Genomic DNA, 20,412 nt, shown 5'->3' with positions numbered 1-20,412 from the left:
CCGGCTGACCACGGGCCGCCCGCCGACGTTCCTGCGGGAATGACGCCTGTTTTTGGTCAAGTGCCAATCTGGAAGTCGCTGTATGGCAGGGCTGTCACGCTCATTTTCACCGGGGGCCACATCAGCCTTGCGGCTGCCTTCATGGGGCCGAATGTAACTTTAGGACTGCATACATGTAACTACTTCTTAACTCGCTGCAAGGAGCTTGGTGCTGCCGCCAGGCAGAAACAAGGTGCCAGGATAAAACAAGGTGGAGGGACTGGTTCGGCTGCCTTGTGTTTGCTACCTGTGCTGTAAAGGTTTGTTTTAGATGTGATTAGCATTTAAATCAGTGGTTTCAGCAAAGCAGATTACCTTCTAAATGTGGACAGGCTCCATCCAATCAGCTGAAAGCCTTCAGAGGCCAAGGTCCCTGAGGGAAAAGGAACCCTGCCTCCAGACGGCCCTCGGACGCGGACAGAGACTGCAACATCAGTTCTTTGCTGGCTTTCTAGCTTGTCGGCCTGATTTCAGACTTGCCAACCCCCACAATCACGAGTCAATTTCTTAAAATATCTCTCTACCCATCTTATTGGTTCTCTTTCTCCAGAGAACCGTAACACACCACTCCTGGCTGGATCCGAAGCCCTCCTCCGGCCGCCTTCTTTGTGCACCCCTCCGGTGTTCCTGAGTGTCTCTCGAGGCTGCTGCTGTTCAACTAATTCTGTTTTGGTTGCACCGAACCAGCACAGTTTCCAGACTGCAACGATCAGAAGACACGGCCTGGAGGAAGAGATTTAAAATGTGTGTAACAAAAGCCCAGGCACACACCGGTCAAGTGAAGTCAGGTCTCCAGTACCGGGCCACATAACCTTCAAGGGCACGTGAAGAGGTACCAGAATGGCTGGCATTCTGATTTCCAGAATGAAGCTGAACCTGCAACCCACAGCCTAGAGAACCGCAGGCCCATGCCTGTGAGATGAGAAGTGGGTGAGATTAGCTCCAGGCCGCTTGCCCCTCCCTCAGACAGGCACACCTAGGAGGTGCGGCCGCCACTCCAGCAAGCTACCTCAGCTTCTGCTGTCACCTTCCTGCATCAAAGAATCATGACTAGGGTCCCAGGACAATTAGCAGCTAATCTGGGTTATGGCCATATATGACAAACTTAGAGCCAACTTCCAAAGGTAGATTGCTTGATTTTCTCTGGCCCAACAGTCTCGGATGGGAGAATAATGGAGAAGTCTGCAGAATAACCAGAATTTTCAACCATTCAGAGGGTGGAGCCAAGGGCAGGTTCGATGGTTAAAATGTAACAGGGTAAACATATGATATTCTATACTTGAGTCCAGCTTCCCTTATGCGGGACGGAGGAAGAAGGTGCCTGGATCTTACCAACCTGAGACTGGAGATGCACCGTGGGATGGGGCCTGCGGGCGTCAAGCACAGTCTGGGACCCTTGTTCTAGTCTGTGCTGTCAGCTCATGCCCAGGTGAAACGTCACCCGCTGTCCCGGCCCCAGGCTCCGGCTGGGTTCAGTGGGGGGCGGCTGGCACCGAGAGCACTGAACCCTGGAGGCTGGAGGGCGCGCGACGGCTAAGGGGCTGCCGTCCGTGGTCGGACGCCCCAAACGCAGGGTCTCTCCCGCCCCCGAGCTGCGTTTACCTCACCCGTCGACCATGTCCTTGAGTTCTCTAACCCTGTTTCCTAATCTGCAGACAGACATCCATGTGCTCACCTCAAACACTGTTTTGGGATTAAAGCAATTAATATACATAAAGCAAACTTTGGCACGTTGCTCAGCACACAGTCAGTTTTCAGTATTTGCTCTTATTAACTGCAGAAATTCTCAGCTTTGCCAAATTCATGATAACACAACAGCTGCCTTCAGTATTTTCAGGGACCTTATATGGAAGAGAAAAGGCTGCTCTGAACCGCCTCTGGATTAGAAGTCACACGGAGGTTGCCTGGCCCTACGTAACAGCTGTGCACACGCAGACGCCTGCAGGTGGAAGTCGCGTTCCCGAGTGTCACCACGGAGGCTCGGGGCCATGTGGCCCACCCCACATGGCAGGGACGCCGTGGGGAGTCGCGTGTCTGATGGGTGGTGACTAGGCGACCTCCAGGGTGCCACACACACACACACACACACACGAAATCCTGTGACTCTAGGACTTTCATCCCGGCTCCCTCAGCCTCCAGAGATGTTCACAGCCGCCTACACACCGAAGATGCCGGAGGGACCAGTGGAGACTCCCACCGCAGAGCCACGGATGCCCCCCAGTTCACATCCGCACTCCAATTTAGAGGGGGGAGAGAACAGTGAGGCTGTCTTCAAGACTGGGTGGCTCGTGACTAAACAGGATCAAGACCCTCTTTTGTGTAAAGAGGAAAATGCTACAAGACAAAACAAATACAAAGCAGAAAGGTATCTGGTGTCTTCTGCGCCCTCACATGCCAGGCCCGCCTCCCGCCACGAAACAGAGGAACAGGCTACGTCGGGAGGCGAACAGACCAGCTCCTCTTCCCCGCTGGCGCCTGCTGCGCCCGGTGCTGCCACCAGGCCCCAGCCACGCGGGAGGGCGGGCACAGCACCTGCTCCCTCGCCAGCAGCCGGGCACGGTCCACGGGCGGGAAACAGACAGCACCAGAGCAGCTCTGTGAATAAAACTTTAATAATGTACAGCAGAAATCGGACAGGCTCATTCTTATATTAAAACAAAAGATTTCCTATATTACAACTTATTTACATTTGCATACTGAAGAGGTAAAGTGTCTAAGTGGCTAATTTACAGTCCTTTCTAATAAAATGTACAAAAACAAACAGAAGTACCGAGAATGCCGTTCAGGGGCCTCGATGGCGACAAAAGAACGGGCTTGGACTTGGTCTGTGAATCCAGAATCCAGAGGTGCAGGTGGCCCTAAGGATCAGGGTTGGCCCCAGGGGGCCAAACGCCGCGGCTGCGGGCTGTAGTTTCTCCCCAGCTCACTAACTCCTAACTCTTAGTGTTAAGAGCAGTGGGGGTAAGGGTGGGAGCTTCCCCCAAACTGCTCAGTCTTCCCCAAGGGTGGAGGGGAGGGACCACATGTGTGGTGAGGACAGACGGGCCACTGAGGGAGTAGGCTAGTGGCTTGGGCGTCCCTGGGTTGAGGAGTGTTGGCAGATCCCAGAGGCTGGTTGTGACGGGCACAGGAGTCTCAGTCCCACTGCCACTTTGAACCCACCAGGTTCTGCTGCAGGGCGGAGAGGTGAGGGGTCAGCAGGGGTGGGGAAAGAAGGCCCCCCGTTGACACAATTGATATATGCAAGGGCAATTAGTCAATAGCTAGTAAACTGGCCCAAACAGTTAGGGGGAGATCTCCTTTAACACAAGGGAAGAGGCAATGCATGAGGAAAATAAATAAAGGCCGGGGGTGTCAGGGAGACATGTAAGCAGGGAGAGGGCTCTCCCCGTCCTCCACGAGCTTTGGCAGAGTCACTGGGCTGGAGGCAGGGTGCTGTGAGGCTGCATGCACTCGATGCTCCCCGGCGGGCGGGCAGGGAGGGAGCTCTGAATGAATGCGTGATTGGGCTCTCACGCCCACCACCGGTCTCTTTGGTGTGGGGGGCATGCTTGCCCTTCAGTGGTCTTCTGTAAGAACAATCATTTCAGGCTTAAAAGGCTCTCAGAAGCAACTACTGTATGAAAACTTCCGGTCTCAAAACAGACACCCACTAACTTGGGTCAGGTCCTTCTTCGGTGCTCCAAAAACAGGACCCAAGCCTTGTTCACGGCTACATTCCCAGCACCTAGCACAGTGCCTGGCACCCAGCAGGCACTCGACATTCGCTGAGTAAATGCCTGGAGGAGGAGAAGGTGCGACCGGCTGGACCATGCACAAAAGGCTCGGGCCCCAGCCCGGAAACCACTCCTGGACCTGGGGATGGGGCGGGGCACAGTGCAGGAGAGACCGACCCCAGCCCGGGGGCAGCTCTCCCTGCAGAGCGGGAACAGGCTCAGGTATGAGGACAGACATTTCCAGTGTGATTGAGCTTATGTGCGTTTGATTGAACTTTTTTTTCTGATTGTTTTTTGTAGGGATTTCTTTAAAAACAAATAGATTGAGAGGTAATCATCACATAGAGATGGTTTTCGTTTTATAAAAACTTAATATTAAAAAAAGTTAAAATCCAGACCCTCCCAATAAAATTAAAAAAAAACAAACAACAAAAAAAACCACTCCAGTTAAAAGTTATGGCTTCAAAGTTATTATATACCTAAGATATGCTGACCAAACCACCACCCACAACCGTGCTTCTAGACGTCGCTGTTAAATACTACACTCAGGTTAAATAGGATGCGGCTCAGGCTGCTCCCTTTGGTAGGGCCCCTGAAGTGGGTGTGAGCTTCTCGTCTCCCCTCCACCGTGATCAGATAACCCAGTAGAAGACCCATGCAGATGCCTCCCTCCCACCCGAACTCCCTCCCCACTTCCCTTCCCCACCCTAAACCCACCACCACCAAAAATATACACGGCCATTTCCAGAATCTGGGACACGAAAGACAGATGTGACATTCCAGTCTGAGTCCCCAGATCTGGGCTTCGAACTCCTTGGCCCTTCCTTGATGCTGCAGAGGACGATGCCCTGGGCTGGCTCATTTCCCACTGCGGCAGCTGACCACAACCCCCGGGACTCACGCCAAGATGCTTTCCCTGCCCACCCCGTCCCTCCCTCACACTTGGACCCAAAAGCCTCGCCTGCCATGGACAACTGGGCCAGCTTTGGTTCCAGTCTGAAATGGAGGAGGAGAGTGGGGCTGACACAGGCTGGGAGGAGGGCCACCGTGGCTCAGAGTTCTGGGGCGAGGGCGGGGAGGGGGACCCCTGGGAAGGGCACCAGGAAACGATTCGCTGCTCACTACTGAACAGAGGCACCAGCACACAGAGACGGCATGACAAACAACCAGACCTGCACATGCACAGAAGCTCAAGCAGGGGAGTACACACCTACAGACACACACACACACATACACACACACACGTGTAAGGGCATGGCACAGACCAGGCACAACAGGGGACGCACCTCGGCACATGCACACACGGCTGGACAAACAGGCGGCAGGTTCCGTCTCCACTGGCAGTCCCTCCAGATGTCCGCACGAGGGTGGAGCGCGGGCCTGGAGCTGCCTGCCACGGGGCTGCGCTTCTGGCTCCTCTGGGCCACCTCGGTGTGCTGGGGTCACCCCGGGCGGGAAACTGTCAGTGCTGCTCAGCACCGGCAACACTCAGCTTCACCTGGGCCCTCCCGGGCCACCCGTCACCACTCCTGGCTCCACACCAGGCGCACCGGGTTTGGCGGGGCTTCCCACTCCAACCAGTTTGATTGTGGCACCGAGTTCTCCACGCCTTCCGCTCTCTGAGTCTCCATGCCACTAGGAGGTAAGTATAAAAGGTGTCTGTGTCTCAAACCCAGAGTGGGAGTGAGTGGGTCTCCTGGGCTCTGTCCCTCTTTCGGACCAGAGCTTCTGGCCACAGAGGGCTGGGCAGAAACGAGAGGTAGGCCTCCATCGTACGCTCACACGGCAGCTCTGTGTAGTCCTCGCTGCCCAGGGTTGCAAGTAGGGGGAGGAAAGCAGGGCTAGATCTTCACATCTTCCTGCACGCTGAGCTGGGAGAGGGTCTTCTTAATGCGCAGAGCAGTCAGGCGGGCCGCGCCGTTGGCGTACCAGCACTCTCGCATCATCTTCCCCATCACTCGTAATGCCTGCAGAGACCCAGAGGGCGTCAGTGCAACCCTGACCGGTGGCAGCCTCCTGCCCCCAGGGTCCTCCTCATTTCTCAGTGCAATGTGTCCATCTCCTCTCCTGCTCTGACCCAAGGGAAACACGGCAAACCTCCCTCTCCCTGCAGACTGCCCTTCGTTACGGGACAGGCTGTGCAGGCAAATGGAGAGAGTGCAGCCCCGAGAGGGGAGGCCTCCTCCGCCAGCACCGGCAGCCCCTGCCCACCGTCTGGGTGACCTTGAAAGAAGCACGGGCAACAGCCTGCAACCTGCAAATAATTTCTGTCGGGGTTGAGAATACCTTTTCATGACTGTACACTAACTGTTCTTTTAAAAAGTAGCACATAAACCAGGGACAAATCTTGAGGCAGAAAAGTAAGAAGCTAGGAAGTAAAATAGGGGAACGGAGGCAGACAGCTGAACACACTGGCTGAGCGAGTTACAGCCAGATACGCAAGTCCACCTCTTCAGAAACAGCATCCGGGCCTCAGCTATGTTCCAGCTCCAGGCCCAGAAAAGCAGCAAAACCAGGCCAGCGACGCCAGGACCAGCTGCAATGACAACGACCTCCTGCCTGCGCTGACCAGTTCATGGGGCCCACACCTGGGCACACCTGGAACAGCTGATGAACGTTCTATTCAAACCCTAAGCTCCCACCCTTTAAAATCCTCAAGACCTGGGCCTGTGAAGCAAAGGGTCACCGATATGATTCCCAGTCAGGACACATGCCTGGGTAGCAGGCCAGGTCCCCAGTAAGGGGCACATGAGAGGCAACCACACACTGATGTTTCTCTCCCACTCTTTCTCCTTCCCTTCCCCTCTCTCTAAAAATAAATAAATAAAATATTTTTTAAAAAAGAAGAAAAATCCTTAAGACTAAGGACCTGCATGCTTGCCCTCCCAGAGCACACCTTTCCCTGCCCCCCCCCCCCCCGCACACGTTTCCTAAACTCTTAAGGGCCCCATGAGACTTGCAACCAAGGAAGCAGTGGGCAGCAGCAGCTCATCCTGGGCTAACCCCTGACCTCATCTCCAAGGCCCCTTTTTCTCAGACCCTCCAGTGAGCTGACGGCAGCCCTGCCTTGGCCCACTCCTGTCTCCATGACTCTTACTCCTCAGGAGCTCACGCGGCCCCTCCTGGGCTCCTTTCTCGCCTGTAGTGTTCCCAGAGAGCCAAGCAGCCCTCCTAGTCTCTCTCCTGCCGCTCCTTCCATCCTAGGCCCGTCCTTGTATCACGGTCCCCAGCTTTGACAAATGCACCCTCAAAACCATCCAGACTCACGTTGTTAAAGCTTCCTGCATGAAGTCAAGAACCCAGGCACTAGCGGCTGGCCCCAGGCAGGCCCACTCAGGGCTGGGTCCCCTGTCTAGAAACCATCTCGTGGTTCACATGTGGCAGGGGAGGGGGTGTGTGTGCAGAGGCAGGAAAGCAGCCCCTGAAAGTGACCCTGTCAGAAGCACTGCTGCTGCCTAGGCAACACAGGCAACAACCCGCCAGGCCAGGGGGTGATATGGAAGGTCACCCACAGACGGCCCTTGGTTACTGAGGGCTTGAGGGTCCCTTAGTGCTGCCCTAAGCCAGCAGTTTCCAAAATTCCTTTTGGCAGCAGGACCCTCTTTCCTAAGCAGACTCCCACCACATAAGTAGAACCAACTGGACAGAGTGGGGTGGGGCAGTAAAAACAGCTCTTCTGGCTTCCACCCACCCGAGGCAAACCCAAGCCGGGGTTCCAAGGACCGTTTTGGAAAATGCCACTCTGGTCCACAAGGAGAGCACACGTCCCCTAAGTTGTGAGCTGATTTTGTCCGCCAGCGAGGAAGTGCCCTCTAGTGACTACACTCCCTAAAAGCAGAGCCAGGAGGGAAAAAGCCCCAAGCACACTCCGATGGTAAAACCTATCCCCCTCCGAACTCCATGTTTATTAGTTATCTGTACCACAAACCTGTCCTTATCTCAACTCTCTCCACAAAAGGTCCCCTTCTCACTTCATCTGCCGCCTCTCCCAAATTCAAACTCTGCACCTCTCCCTCCCTTCTTCAGAGCTGTGAGGCCACCTCCCTCACAAATGTGTCCCCGGTTTAAGTCCCGCCCTTCACGCTCCCACCCACTGTAGGAGGCCTCCCCTTCACTTGGCTCGCCCCGAGGCTCCAGAGCCACTTTTCTAGTTGGATGGGTCTAAAGGCGTCCTCCAGGTTTTTGCATCTGTCTCTCTTTGAGCACCTGTGTCCTGGGGGGCCACATCATCTTCTTCTAGGCTGTCAATTCCAAAGGGGACCCTACAGTGCCCAGAACACGGGCCTGTGACCCCTCAGTGCTCAGTATACAACAGCACAGTGGCACACCGTAACCGACGCCCCCAGGGGCCGAAAGGGGGGGGGTACCGTTGCGGGTAAGGTGGAGCAATCCCGCAGATGGGAAAGCAGGAGGGGACAGGGGACTGTCCTACCTCGTAACTCTGCCACCAGTTGGGGATGTTGGGACGCAGCTTCTGGTCACATACGACCTTTCGCATTTCCTCAATGGAAGGGTCAGAGGGCACTAAGTCGTAATATGGCAGCTGATATTCTTCGTGGACTCCTGAAAAAAAAAAAAGAAAATATCCACTGGAGCCACCATGAGAAGGAAGAGATCACTGCAAAGCCACTGAGAACAGCCGCGCGGCTGCTGCAAACACCACGTCCCACTAGGAGGGAGCAGGGCTCCCTGGGGGGCGTGGAAGAGCCGGAAACACCTTTTTCACACCAAGGAAACCGTATTAAAGACCACTGAGATCAAGTCAAAAGGCACCGCACTGGAACGCTGGAAAGGTCCCAACTAGCCGCAGAGGGGGCATTTATGCAACAGTGAGGCTAAGAACTTCAACAGAAGTGAACATTTACAATCTGCCAGTTCAGCCCTGGCCAGTGTGGCCCAGTCGGCGGGGGCACGGTACTGCAGAATGAAAGGGCTGGGTCTGACCCCCAGCCGGGCGTGCACCCAGAGGCAGCCCTCGATGTCTCCCCTCCCCCTTCCCTCTCTCTCTAGAAACAATGAGAAAGTGTCCTTGGGTAAGGGGGAGGGGGAGAAACATTGACAGGAGGGTAATAAAAAATAAACAAATAAATAAAAAAATAAAACCCCCCAGTTGAAAAAAATCCACTAGTTTATAATGATACTAAACAACAAAAAACCCACAAACCACTGTCAGCCTTGTAAGATGACAGATAACAAACTCATGACTTTGAAAACTGGTAAATAAATGGAAACAAAATATTTTTCCTGCCCTTCCTATTCAAACTACACATTTTAGTAACCAGAGAGACAATGAGGGGAAGCTTCCCCTCCGAGAAGAAACCCAGCTGAGCCTGAAGACTGACAGTCCGCACGCCGGCGCTTTCGAGCCCTGATGGCTGTGGGCTTGGGCAGCGGCCGCCGACGGCTGTCCAGGCCGCAACGAGGTAACTGGCATTGTATGCCGTGCAGCCAAGTTTCAGAAAAAAATACACATACTGTTCTAGTTGTTAAATGTAACTATCACGGGAAATTCACAGGAATAGGAGAACATGTGAACTCCATGAAGAGGCAAACAGAAGTTTACAGGACAAATGACTAGAATCTCCAGTTAAAAGACTCTGGGGGGAAAATGGAGGTGAAACCTGTGTTATGAGACTTCAGAGGTGCCCCAATCAATCACTGTGAATGAACATTATTTCAACTCTGATTTTGAACAAACTGTTTAAAAAGGAAACTAAGAGAAGATTAGGGAAATCTCACCACCAATTGATGTTAAATAATATGATGAATTCATGTTCATTTGTTAAAGTGTAATAATAGTATTACATTTTTTAAAGATTTTATTTATTTTCCTTTAGAGGGGAAGGGAAGGAGAGAGGGAGAGAAACATCAATGTGTGGTTGCCTCTCATGTGTCCCTTACTGGGGACCTGGCCTGCAACCCAGGCATGTGCCCTGACTGGGAATCGAATCCATGATCTTTTGATTCACAGGCCTGCGCTTGGTCCACTGAGCTATACCAGCCAGGGCAGTGTTACATTTTTGAAATCCTTATCTTTTAGAACTACAAACTGATATTTTCCATAATAGGAATATTCATTAAAAAATCCAATGTAACCTCCTCAAGCCTTTTCCCAGAAAAAACCCTGCTGTCCTGAGCTGAAGGAGACTTTTAAATAGAGCCAGACACGGCAGCTATCCAGGGGTGGTTAAAAACGTAAGCTCTGGCCTCAGTCTGACAGAGTTTGAATCCTAGGTCATTAGCTGTGTGACCTTGGACAAATTACCTGATCTCTCTGCAACGGACTTTCTTCATCTGCAAAATGGTGGCAACAACAGTACCCACTTTATAATTTGTAGTACAAGCTGAATTTACACATAAGAAGCGGTGAACGTGAGCATTATTATTATACGCTAAGCCCCAATTTCTGGAAAGTAGGAGGAAGGCAAATTAACTCACTCAGTTTAAGATGTGTGTGGCCAGATGTTTCCTAATCTGTTTTCTGTACACAGGATCAAAATTTAAGTTGTACAATTTTATGAATAATACCCGGGTGCCTCCTCCCTAATTCGGATCTTACCCAACACATTATAGATAGAAAAAGACAATTGTACAGAAAGGGGTTAGGCTGGAAGACTCCCCTGTTCTTTTTCTTTTCTTCTTTTTTCTAATCTTCACCTTAGGACATTTTTTCCATTGCTTTTAGGAAGAGAGGGAGAGAGGAAAATGTCTGTGTGAGAGAGAGGCATCAGCTGGTTGCCTCCTGTGCACACCCAGAATGGGGACAGGCGCCGAGGCTGGGAACCGCACATGTCTGCCCTGGGGGCTGCACCCGCCTGAGCCTGGATGGGGGATCGAACCTGCAACCTAGGTATGTACCCGGACTGGGAATTGAACCTGCAACTGGTTATGAGACAATCCTCCAACCAAGGTACACCAGCCAGGGTACCTGTTCTTTTTAATTCATTTCATTTCATTTCCATTGAGTTGGAATTTCTTACACAAGAAATAAATGGCTGAGAGCAGGGTTCTAGTGATTTGTGGGGTTTTTAAAATATTACATATAGCGTTTAAAGTGTTTGTAATTTTTAAAAATATTTTATTTATTCACTTTCAGAGACAAGGGAAGGGAAGGAGAAAGAAGGAGAGAAACATCAATGTGTGGTTGCCTTTCATGCATCCCCTACCTGGGACCTGGCCGGCAACCCAGGCATGTGCCCTGACTGGGAATTGAACTGGTAACCTTTTGGTTTGCAGGTCAGCACTCAATCTACTGAGCCACACCAGCCAGGGCTCTAGTAGTTCTTGAACTTGACTCAGTAGCAGAATTCTTGAAAGTCATTATAAAATACTGATATACTAAGATGATGATAAAAATGTTCTCTGCTAAATCACATACTACTTTTTTATTGGATTCTTACATGAGTGAGCAAGCAGTTGCAAGTTCCAAAGACTTAAGAAAAAAATGCAAGAGCAAAACTCATTTTGAGAAAACTCTACACACTGGTAAGCTATCTTCTACAAGTTGAGAAGTTACATTGTGAATCAGTCAAGGGAACCCACGCCCCCCAGGAATGCAGCTCGAAGCTGGAGAGCCCGTGTACTGATCAGCACATATGCCTCCCGAACAAAGGAGAGCCCTGCATTAGGCCTCATGCTATTTCTGCCTAGGACTCTCCCAACCTCCAATGACCAACAAAAACAATGTGCTTAAAAAAGTAGCAGCCTTGGGAATGGTTACCACAATGTAAAACGCTATTTTAGAAGCCGGTCCAAAAAGTAAACACACCCTTAGCACCGCTACCTCCAAGCTACCTCCAAGGTTCCCTCATATTTGACGAGAACTCCGAGGCTGACTGAAGGGCTCTGTCACAAGGCATCCTGATAGGTTGTAAAAAGGAAGGAGGCAGGAGCAAGAGAAGGCAGGAAAGGATCATACCTCCAGAATTGCATCTTCGAGCAATCTCCCAATATACCAGCCCAAGGGCATAGATATCAGCACATTTAAAGGAGTCAAAGTGCTTCATATTAATGGTTTCATCAAGTACTTCAGGGGCCATGTATCTGCAATAGCAAAGGAAACATGATCATGTGTAAAAAAAAATGATTTCTTTCCTTAGATCAAAGCATCGACTCAGGGGCCGTCTGCGTGTAGGTGAGCATCACCCCAAAAAAGCCGCTTGGGGAGGGGGGACTAATCAATCCTTTTACTGTAAACTCCCATGTGTTTTGGACTTGAATCTGAATTCCTCAGCATATGTCTGGTAAGTGGCATAGGCTCCTCATATCTGTACTTCTACTTTTCAACCGTCAGGACTGATTTTTAGCATGTTTTGACTTCTTGGCAGAGGCACTTGTACCATGGGTCACAGGGCAATAATAACACAGAGTATCTAGTAGCTACTGGGGTCTTGGAGTTTATTAAATACAGCCACAGTGATGGGCTGAGCTTAAATTTCATTCTGCACTTAAAAAAAATCTTACCTAATTACAAATATAGGAAAACTAATTCTAGGTAGTCATCAAAGTCCCCTACACATACACACAGTAATGCAAATCATGGGACCACCCCAGGCCTCACATTCTGGGGCCTGGGTCATTCATTCATTCAGCTCCAAGGGAGGGGAAAAGCAGCAGAGAAATTTAGTGAAATTCACCAAGATTCAACAGATAAACATTCCTCTTCCTTCCTATTAAAAGACAGTTCTGCCCTGGTTGGTGTGGCTCAGTGGACTGAATGCCGGCCAGCAAACCAAGAGGTTGCTAATTCAGTTCCCAGTCAAGGCACACGCCTGAGTTGCGGGCCAGGTCCCCAGTCAGGGGTGTGCAAGAGGCAACCTATTGATGTATGTATTGCATATCGATTTTTCTCTGCCTCTCTTTCTCCCTCCCTTCCCCTCTCTCTAAAAATAAATAAAATATATATATTTTAAGTTCCATTTCCAATTCATATAATCGATCTGCAATCTTAATTCCTTACTCCTCACTTCACTTCTGCATGAAGCGGGAAGCAGGCCCATAATCGTTGGGGTGCCCAGTCTCCACCCTAGATTACCTTTGCTCCAACTTGGCAAACCTGCTCTCTAAACCCAGAGCAAAACACACTCTCTAGCTCCTCAGGGGTCTCTGCACAAGCCACCCCTTTGGACAGCGACATTTCCCTCTTCCCCCAGCCAAGCCTGACGCCCACTACACTCCCAGTTCTTGCTCCGGATTCTCCTCTCCGCTGCCTCCCCCGCCCGATACCACAAACACCTATGTGTACACAGTTTAGGGAACCTTGCTCTTGGCACCTGTATCTTCTAGATGTAACGGCGTAGCTCTCCAGTGTGGGGAGTGGGTGTTCAAATTTCAGTCATCTGAGAGCCAGGCCCACACCTCCCCTTTGTACCCCTCCCCTGCACGGTGGGGAAGGGCACGGCGAGCTGCCCAGCGCAGGTTCGGGGCGAGGGCAGGGGCCCCAGGCCTTCCTACCGTTTGGTGCCCACCCTCTGGTTGGGGGCAATGTCAATGGTGTCGGTGACTGCGTCGTGTCGGACGGCAAGGCCCAGGTCTGCGATGGCACACATGCCATTTTTCTTCACTAGGATGTTCTTTGACTTCAAGTCTCGATGAGCAATTCCAGGCTTCCCTGGCAGAGAGAAAACCAGGGGTCTTTAAAGAAAGGTAGTAAAAATATTAAAAGCAAGAGTCTGCAGCCACAGTGAAAGGAAGGCTGCATGGATTCAAGTCCTGGCTTTTCCTCCTCCTAACCCAGGAACCCTGGGAGGGCGACTTAACCCTTTGTCTTCTCATCCGTGAGACAAGACTCACACCAGTAGTTACTTCACAGCGGTGTTGTGAGGTTAAACGCATTAATGTAGGTAAGCACTGAGCTCAGAAGGGCACGGTGTCGGCTAACATAACTACTGAAACTACTACTCGCCTTTCCTGAACTAATATGCTCAGTAGTGAAGTGCTGAGAAATTCAAAGAGAAACTGCTGTGTGGGCTAGATTCTTAGAATCAAACAACATCGCCAATTAATTAATAAGGACTGCTAATACCACCACAGAGGCTAGGAACGGGACCAAACTTTAATGGCACGTTTTCTGCCAGCGAGCACTGCTGCCCTGGTCAATCAGGCAACAAGACACACACCCTGCCGTCATGACAAAATCTGGCATCTCCCACGGAGCTGATGTTTCCGTCAATAAGCAGCCACACTCGAGCTCGTCCTCCAGGAAAACCTTCCCAGGTTACTCTGGTCCACGAGCAGTCTCTACAGGCCAGCTGCCCCCAACAATGAGAGTGTGCAATTACTAAACCGATGCTCCTGTTGCACAAGTTTCCTGAATCTTCCTAGTTCCATGTGCTCTGCGGGCCTCTGAGATGATTACTCAATGAACAGCAACCAACAGCTGTGCCTGGCCATGGAACGAACATGTCCACCCGAGTCCCAGGGGGAGTTTGAGAGACAGGTGGCAAGAACCCCTGGAGATGCTCTTGTTTTCAGTCAAGCACGGTTCCAACCTCTCTCCTTCAGTTTAGACTGGAGCTCCTGAGGTCCGGCTCCAACTTCCCCAGTAAACAGGAGTTCTGGGAACTACATCAGGATGGTGCAAGGCTTCAAAGCCTACCTGACCTCACTGCTCCTCGACTGGGTCCACTCACCTTGGGTGCCCACGATCTCCATGTGCAGGTGGGCCAGCCCGCTGGCAGCAGACAAGGCCAGCTTAATCATCCCCTCGATCGTCACTGTGTACCGGTTAAGATAATCGAACAGGGAGCCGTGTTCGTGATAGTCCGAGACGAGCCACAGCTGTGTCCAGGTGCCGTTATCTGCAGAGGACAACAGAGGTTCAGGCAGGAGAGACGGAGCACGTGGCCTCCGGTCGGACTCCCGAGTCCCACTCCTGCCCCCACACCTCCTAAGGCCTCCTCTATGCCTGTTTCATCCACGGTGTCTACAAGTTTGGGGCTCCAGGAAGAACAGCATTTCTTTCTTAGACCTGCTCCTTTATTTCTCGTAGGTGGCTACTGGACACTGCACAGCGTTCCAATGACACCAAATTGAAATGTGCGGCATCTAGAAGAGGAAGCGTGTGTCTGGGAGAGTCACAGGTAACACCCGCAGCGCTGCTCCTGCTCCTGACGAGACCCACCCGCCTGCAGGCCGGCGACCACAGCTGGCCGCACCCTCTGCCGCCCGAGGGGGAGGCTTCACGGGCCCTGCTCCGTTCTCCCAGAGCCTTTTTAAAAAAAATCGAATTTACTGGGGTTACATGGGCTAATAAAATTATATAGGTTTCGGGTGTACAATTCTATAACACGTCCCCTGTATATTGTTGTGTGTGCTCACCACCCAAGTCAAGTCTCCTTCCACCACCATTTATCCCCCCCACAACCCCCCATTCTCCAAAGACCCTTGAGCAGAGCCCAGACTGGCCTGGCCCCGGCACCTGTCTCATCTGTAGCGTCTCTATCCTAAGTCCACCGCTCTCACCAGGCTATGACCCTCTCTGAGAGTAGGAATGTTCCTTTGTGCATTGTCGTGTTCTAGGCTAAAACCACTTTTCAGTGCGTGACGAGCACACATCAGGTGCTCCAGAGAGGGCACCTCGCCCTCGGGAGAGCAATGGGAGGTCGAGAGCACACACTGTCACATGTGGTGTGCCCGGTGTGTGCATGTGCGCGTGTGTGTGCGCAGTGAGGAGGGGGAGGGGAGGGAGCAGAAACCAGCCCTGGCCGGGGAGCTCGTCTGACCCGAGTGTTGTCCGACACACCAAGGTTGTGGATTCAATCTCTGGGCAAAGCACATACAAGAAGCAACCAATGAATGCCTAAATAAGTAGAACAACAAATCGATGTTTCTCTCTATCTCTTAAAAAAATCAACAAAAAAGTTATTTAAAAAAACCCAAAAGCTGATAATCTAATTGAGTTATGTTGTTGTCAATAGGAAAATTGGAAATTGAAATGAGACCCAAATTCCAGGCCAGTGCTGTTCCAGGACGTGCCACTATGCAGGGATGGTCAAAAGTATGTTTACAGTTGTTCATATGGGAAACAGTACAATAATTAATAAACAAGAATACAGGAATAAACTGTTTCACATACTCACAACTGTAAACCTACTCTTGCCCCACCCTGTACATATCGTGTTAAGACAGCAAGACCGAGGATCTGAGTTTTCCCCTCCCCTGGCCCTTGTGTGGGTTCTGACAGCCAGATCCCTGCTCGTGCTGCTGCCAGACTCAGTAAAGGGAGCAGCTTCTGGAGAGGCGCCAACCTTGGCCTCTCTGATTATGAAGCAGGGGTCCACCCAACACTCCCCTCTTGCACGCCAACCAGCCCTGAAGTCTTGAGAACACTACCCATAAATTGAAAGGGAAGACGTCTTTGGATCCTTTAAAATATAGGTAAGGCTTAAATTTTATCGAAAGGTAGTGTTGTTTTGAAAAGGAACAGCTTATTCAGAAGTAATAAAAAAATTCTCTCTTCCCCTTCTTCCGTTGTGCACGGAGTCCAAGGCTCTTTAGCCCAGGGGAGCGGCGGGGTGGGACGGGGGCAGCGGTCACTGCAACCTCACAGCAATGTGAGGACGGGCAGCCCGCCACTGCTTCAGGAAGGAAAAATAAACACTTGAGCATCTTTGCAGGCTCTGTAGACACTAATTTCCAGAAATCATGGTGCTGTAAGAGTGAACTATGTCATAACTGCCAGAGAGACCACCGCCTCATGGCCTCTGACTCCCAGCCCACTGCCTGCCCTGGTGTCCACTGCCCCCTTCATGGGGCTGTGAGGGCAGGAGCTGCATTTTGTTCTTATGCACGATGATCCAAGAAGATGACAGGGGTCCTAGCCCACGGTCATCAACAGGCGTTACTGAATGAATGTATGAATGAATTAATGAAAGAAATGTCAGTTGCCACCATCTCATAACAAAAATATAATCCTCTCAAAAAGACCCTTGGAATCCGGCCTCCATGACCTCACCCGTCTTTTGCTGTAACAGAGCTGCCCCATGTTTCCTGCAGGCTGCCAAACACACTCACCTCTGCATGTGTGTGTAGTGAACCTTCCGCTGGTTTTTCCTGCTGACCAGCCTCTGATACCTTCGCCTCAATCGAGCTCAGGTGTGACCTCCCTGACTGACCCTCCTCTCACTCCCAATTGCTCACTAGAAGAGTGTGTTGCCTGATCACATCCTAAATCTTTACTTTGTCTCTTTGCTAGTGAGTGAAGTCCTCAAAAATGAGAATGTCTTGGCCATATGGGAGAGACTCAAAAATGAAAGCAAAACCAGGAGAGAGAAGGAGGAAATGAGGAGGAAACGAGGGAATGTGCTGTCCCAGGCGCCCTCCGTCTGGGACCGAGGTTGGCTTCCGGGCACCCCGCACGTGGACCCAGCCTTTACCTTTGTTGTCGGCAGCAATAAACCCAAGGATGTTCTCATGGCGCAGCATGACCGTCTGGTATATCTCTGCTTCCCGGAACCAGGACCGCTCCTCACGAGAAGAGAAAATCTTCACAGCCACATCGCCGCCCCTCCAGCGGCCACGCCACACCTCTCCAAACCGGCCCTTGCCGATAATCTCCTGTAAAACGATGGTTCGAGCCACTGTGCGCTGGACAAAAAGGGGTAACCCTGTGGACCAAAGAGTGGAAAGAAAGCTGGCACTGTAAACCTGCTGAACTTCGTCCCTCCTGCTCTCGTTGGCACCTTGGAAAAGCCCTTACCACAGCGCCCCAGCCTCCACTGGCCCACTGACCGTGGAGTGCTGTGGCTGCCCTGTATCATGTCTGGGTTGTCTGCCACATGGCTGAGCCCAGCAGTGACAGAGAGAGCACAGAAGGAAATGCACAGGACGAGCTGTTCCTGATCTAAGCAATTGATCATCTCAGCGTGGAGGACAGGTCTGAATAGAAACGCCTGACCAGATTTACCAAGTCTGCAATCAACCTCCTCCGAGCTAATCCACCCACATCTGCCTGCTGCTGCTGAGGAGGAAAGAGAGCAGAAAAGATGCAAGTGAGGGCTTGAACCCTGGGGGTGCCTTCTGGCTGTTCTGCTCATTCACCACTAGAGGGCAGTGCCGTGCAGCCCATGCCACCCAAACTGTGGTCAGGGCATGAAAGGATCTGCCCTCTCTCCCAAGAGATTTATTCAGCATCTCCCTATCTAACCAATCACCCTAACCATCATGACTGGTGCCTAACTCACTTCCTCTCCCAGACCAAATTAAAAAATGTTACTCCTTAACTCTTGTGGATGTTAACTCCCATTTACCGTATGCTTAGCATGCATCCAGCACCAGGCTAAGGGCTTTACAGTAACCATCTCACTTCCTCACAACCACCTGTTACGTGGTATTGTTACCATCCCCACTTTACAGATGAGAAAACTAAGGCCCAAAGGGTTCAGTAAGTCATTCAAATTCATATAAGCAAGTAAGAGGCCATACGGGGATTAAAACCTGGGACTGTCTGACTCCAAAGCTCCTGCTTTTTAACTGTAACAGTACAGAACCACCAGAACGTTTCTTAAATCAGACCCCTTCTCTCCCCACCCCTCTGAGTTAGGCCTAGTTCTGGCTCTTCTTTAAAACACTTCCCGCGGCCGTTCTGCCTCCCACCTCACCCTGGCCCTGCCCCGCGCAACCCGCACACGGCCTGGCCTCACGCCTCACCCCTCACGCTGCGCTCTACCAGGAGGTTGGTAAATGAGTCAATCTATCCTCCACGCCACTGCCAGGACTCCCTCCACAGAAAATATGGATATTTCTTTTCCCACATGAAAACTTTAAGGACATGCTTCTCATCCTGCCAGAAAAAGCTTGGAGCCCAAGATCTTTTCCTCCTGGGTCAGCCTGCCGCTCCCACCCCCACGTGGCCATGCTGTGCGGGCCTCCTTATCGTTCCCTGAACACTCGGTGAACTCACACCTTTTTGCCCTTCTGCTCAGGTTTTCCTGGACCAGGAATGTTCCCTGCCCTCCCAATTCTCTTGCAACTTTGAACTCGGTCTTCAACGCCCTCTGAACGCATCCTTCTCCGGAGACCCATCCCGACAATCCCCCCTCTTCCATCTGACCTTGGCTTGGCCTCTTTCTCGTCTTCCCTCACCATGTATCTCCCATCGGGTATTCAATGCATATTTGTTCCCGTGAACCGAAAGTCACGTAGGCAGCAAGGACTTACTCACTTTAAATCCACAGCATTAAAACTCCAGCATCTTGGAAGCTCAGCATATTGCAAATTAACAATGGACTAAACCACCCAGAGAGAAACAGTTATCAATCATTTTACTCCAGCCAACTAAGAAAACGCCAGGCACCCTCCAGAGCCTCAGCAGGACTGGGCAGGTGGAGCTCCCTCCTCCAGTGGCCAGTCAGGTCACAGGGTTGGCCAGGCAGTTCTAACCACTGCTCCGCCTCTTTCATCAAACAACAATCAAACAATGAGCCATATATTTTCTCTCTTCCTACCAGTGCACACCTTTTAAATATATCCATCATTAAGCTCTCTACTGCAGAGCTTAATAAAGGCAAAACCACTAAAATTCAAGAGCTGTCACAGCTCAAAGTATTCCTGTATTCAAGGAGAAATATCTGGCCGTGAGTGATGGCATCGTTTCCGTACAAGATAGTCTTGTCACATGGTAAAAAATTACATAAACACAAAATTCTCACAAATATGATTCTATTTGTTTTAGTCAGAATGATAACAATAACCTTTGTGGATGGCTTTTTTTTTTACAAGAGTAGAATACCACCCTCACTAAAATAACAGACAGGAAGGAACCGATTACCTTTATCCTAGTCTAGTCTCTCGACGAGGCCCAGTGTTTGGTTCAGTTCCCTCACCTGAGAAAGCTCGGTCACCAACGGGCAGCACAGAAATGGTGCTGACGCCACGCTGCCCTTGCTTAACCCCCACCACGACCCCTGGGCGACCGGTACAAGTCAATGATTCACCAAACCCCTGCTTTCGGCTTCACCCAGTGCCCTTAAACTCCCTTTGTGGTTGCTCAGAGATCAACGATTAGCTGTCACACCTCACAGGAACGCACCACACTCCTGTTTCTCAAAAGCAGCCCTTGAACCGAGCACTCCACCACTCAGGCGGAACCAGATGAATTTTAATAGATGGATGGTTCCAGAACTTGAAGAGAGGCAGAGTCTCTGGAAGAGAGAGTTTTGCACTTGACCTCTGGAATCCCAGGGAAGGAAAGATTTTCTGTGACCCTCACTACCTGATGTTACTTGCACATCAGACTCCAAAAGCATGGGGAAACACGAAACCGAATGACTCAACGCTGCCAGAAGCATCTAGCCTTTTCCATAAACACTCTGCCCCGCTGGGCAGTGCTGATGAGGGCGGACGACAGCCACAGAGCCCGAAGCCATCAGTACCTGAGCCAGACCCCGACGTAGAAAGATCGTAGACAAGATCCTGGAGCGTCTTGTCTTTGGAGAGGCACATCTCACAGGAGGGATCTTCCATGTCCAGCCTCTGGCGGTTGTGATAAACACGCTGATGATAGTTAATGACCAGGAAAACGATGATGATGATGAGAAACAGCAGGAACACAGGGCCAGCAATAATGCCGACCAGCTCCACGGGGCCCCACATGGAAGGGTGCTCAGGCTCCTTGAGGTGACCTGGGTGTTGTGGGAGGAGAGAGGGAAAGGACAAA

The 20,412-nt window shown here is 51.2% G+C and overlaps 1 protein-coding gene across 5 annotated transcripts in view; it reads right to left on the bottom strand.

Annotated features, from left to right (window-relative positions):
* Nucleotides 1-16: 16 nt before the first annotated feature.
* ACVR1B (activin A receptor type 1B) overlaps nt 17-20,412 on the bottom strand; it is a 37,691-nt gene continuing 17,295 nt past the window's right edge. For 4 of the 5 annotated variants that reach the window (XM_037137362.2, XM_037137382.2, XM_053661723.1 and 1 more), the window contains exons 3-9: nt 20,129-20,377; nt 17,132-17,362; nt 14,387-14,554; nt 13,209-13,365; nt 11,674-11,798; nt 8,188-8,318; nt 4,452-5,722 (exon numbers count right to left, since the gene is read on the bottom strand). In XM_037137362.2, the coding sequence (XP_036993257.1) occupies nt 5,597-5,722; nt 8,188-8,318; nt 11,674-11,798; nt 13,209-13,365; nt 14,387-14,554; nt 17,132-17,362; nt 20,129-20,377 (1,187 nt within the window). In that variant the 3' untranslated portion in view covers nt 4,452-5,596. Of the gene's footprint in view, nt 763-4,451; nt 5,723-8,187; nt 8,319-11,673; nt 11,799-13,208; nt 13,366-14,386; nt 14,555-17,131; nt 17,363-20,128; nt 20,378-20,412 lie in introns of those variants that run through there. The other variant, XR_005081394.2, reaches the window with a different exon arrangement.

This window comes from Artibeus jamaicensis, unplaced genomic scaffold, assembly GCF_021234435.1.
Source record: "Artibeus jamaicensis isolate MK-2021 breed Jamaican fruit bat unplaced genomic scaffold, CSHL_Jam_final contig_233, whole genome shotgun sequence".
Classification (NCBI taxonomy): Eukaryota; Metazoa; Chordata; class Mammalia; order Chiroptera; family Phyllostomidae; genus Artibeus; species Artibeus jamaicensis.
The sequence above is the reverse complement of the archived record's forward strand: the minus strand, read 5'-3'. Positions and strand labels throughout refer to the sequence as shown.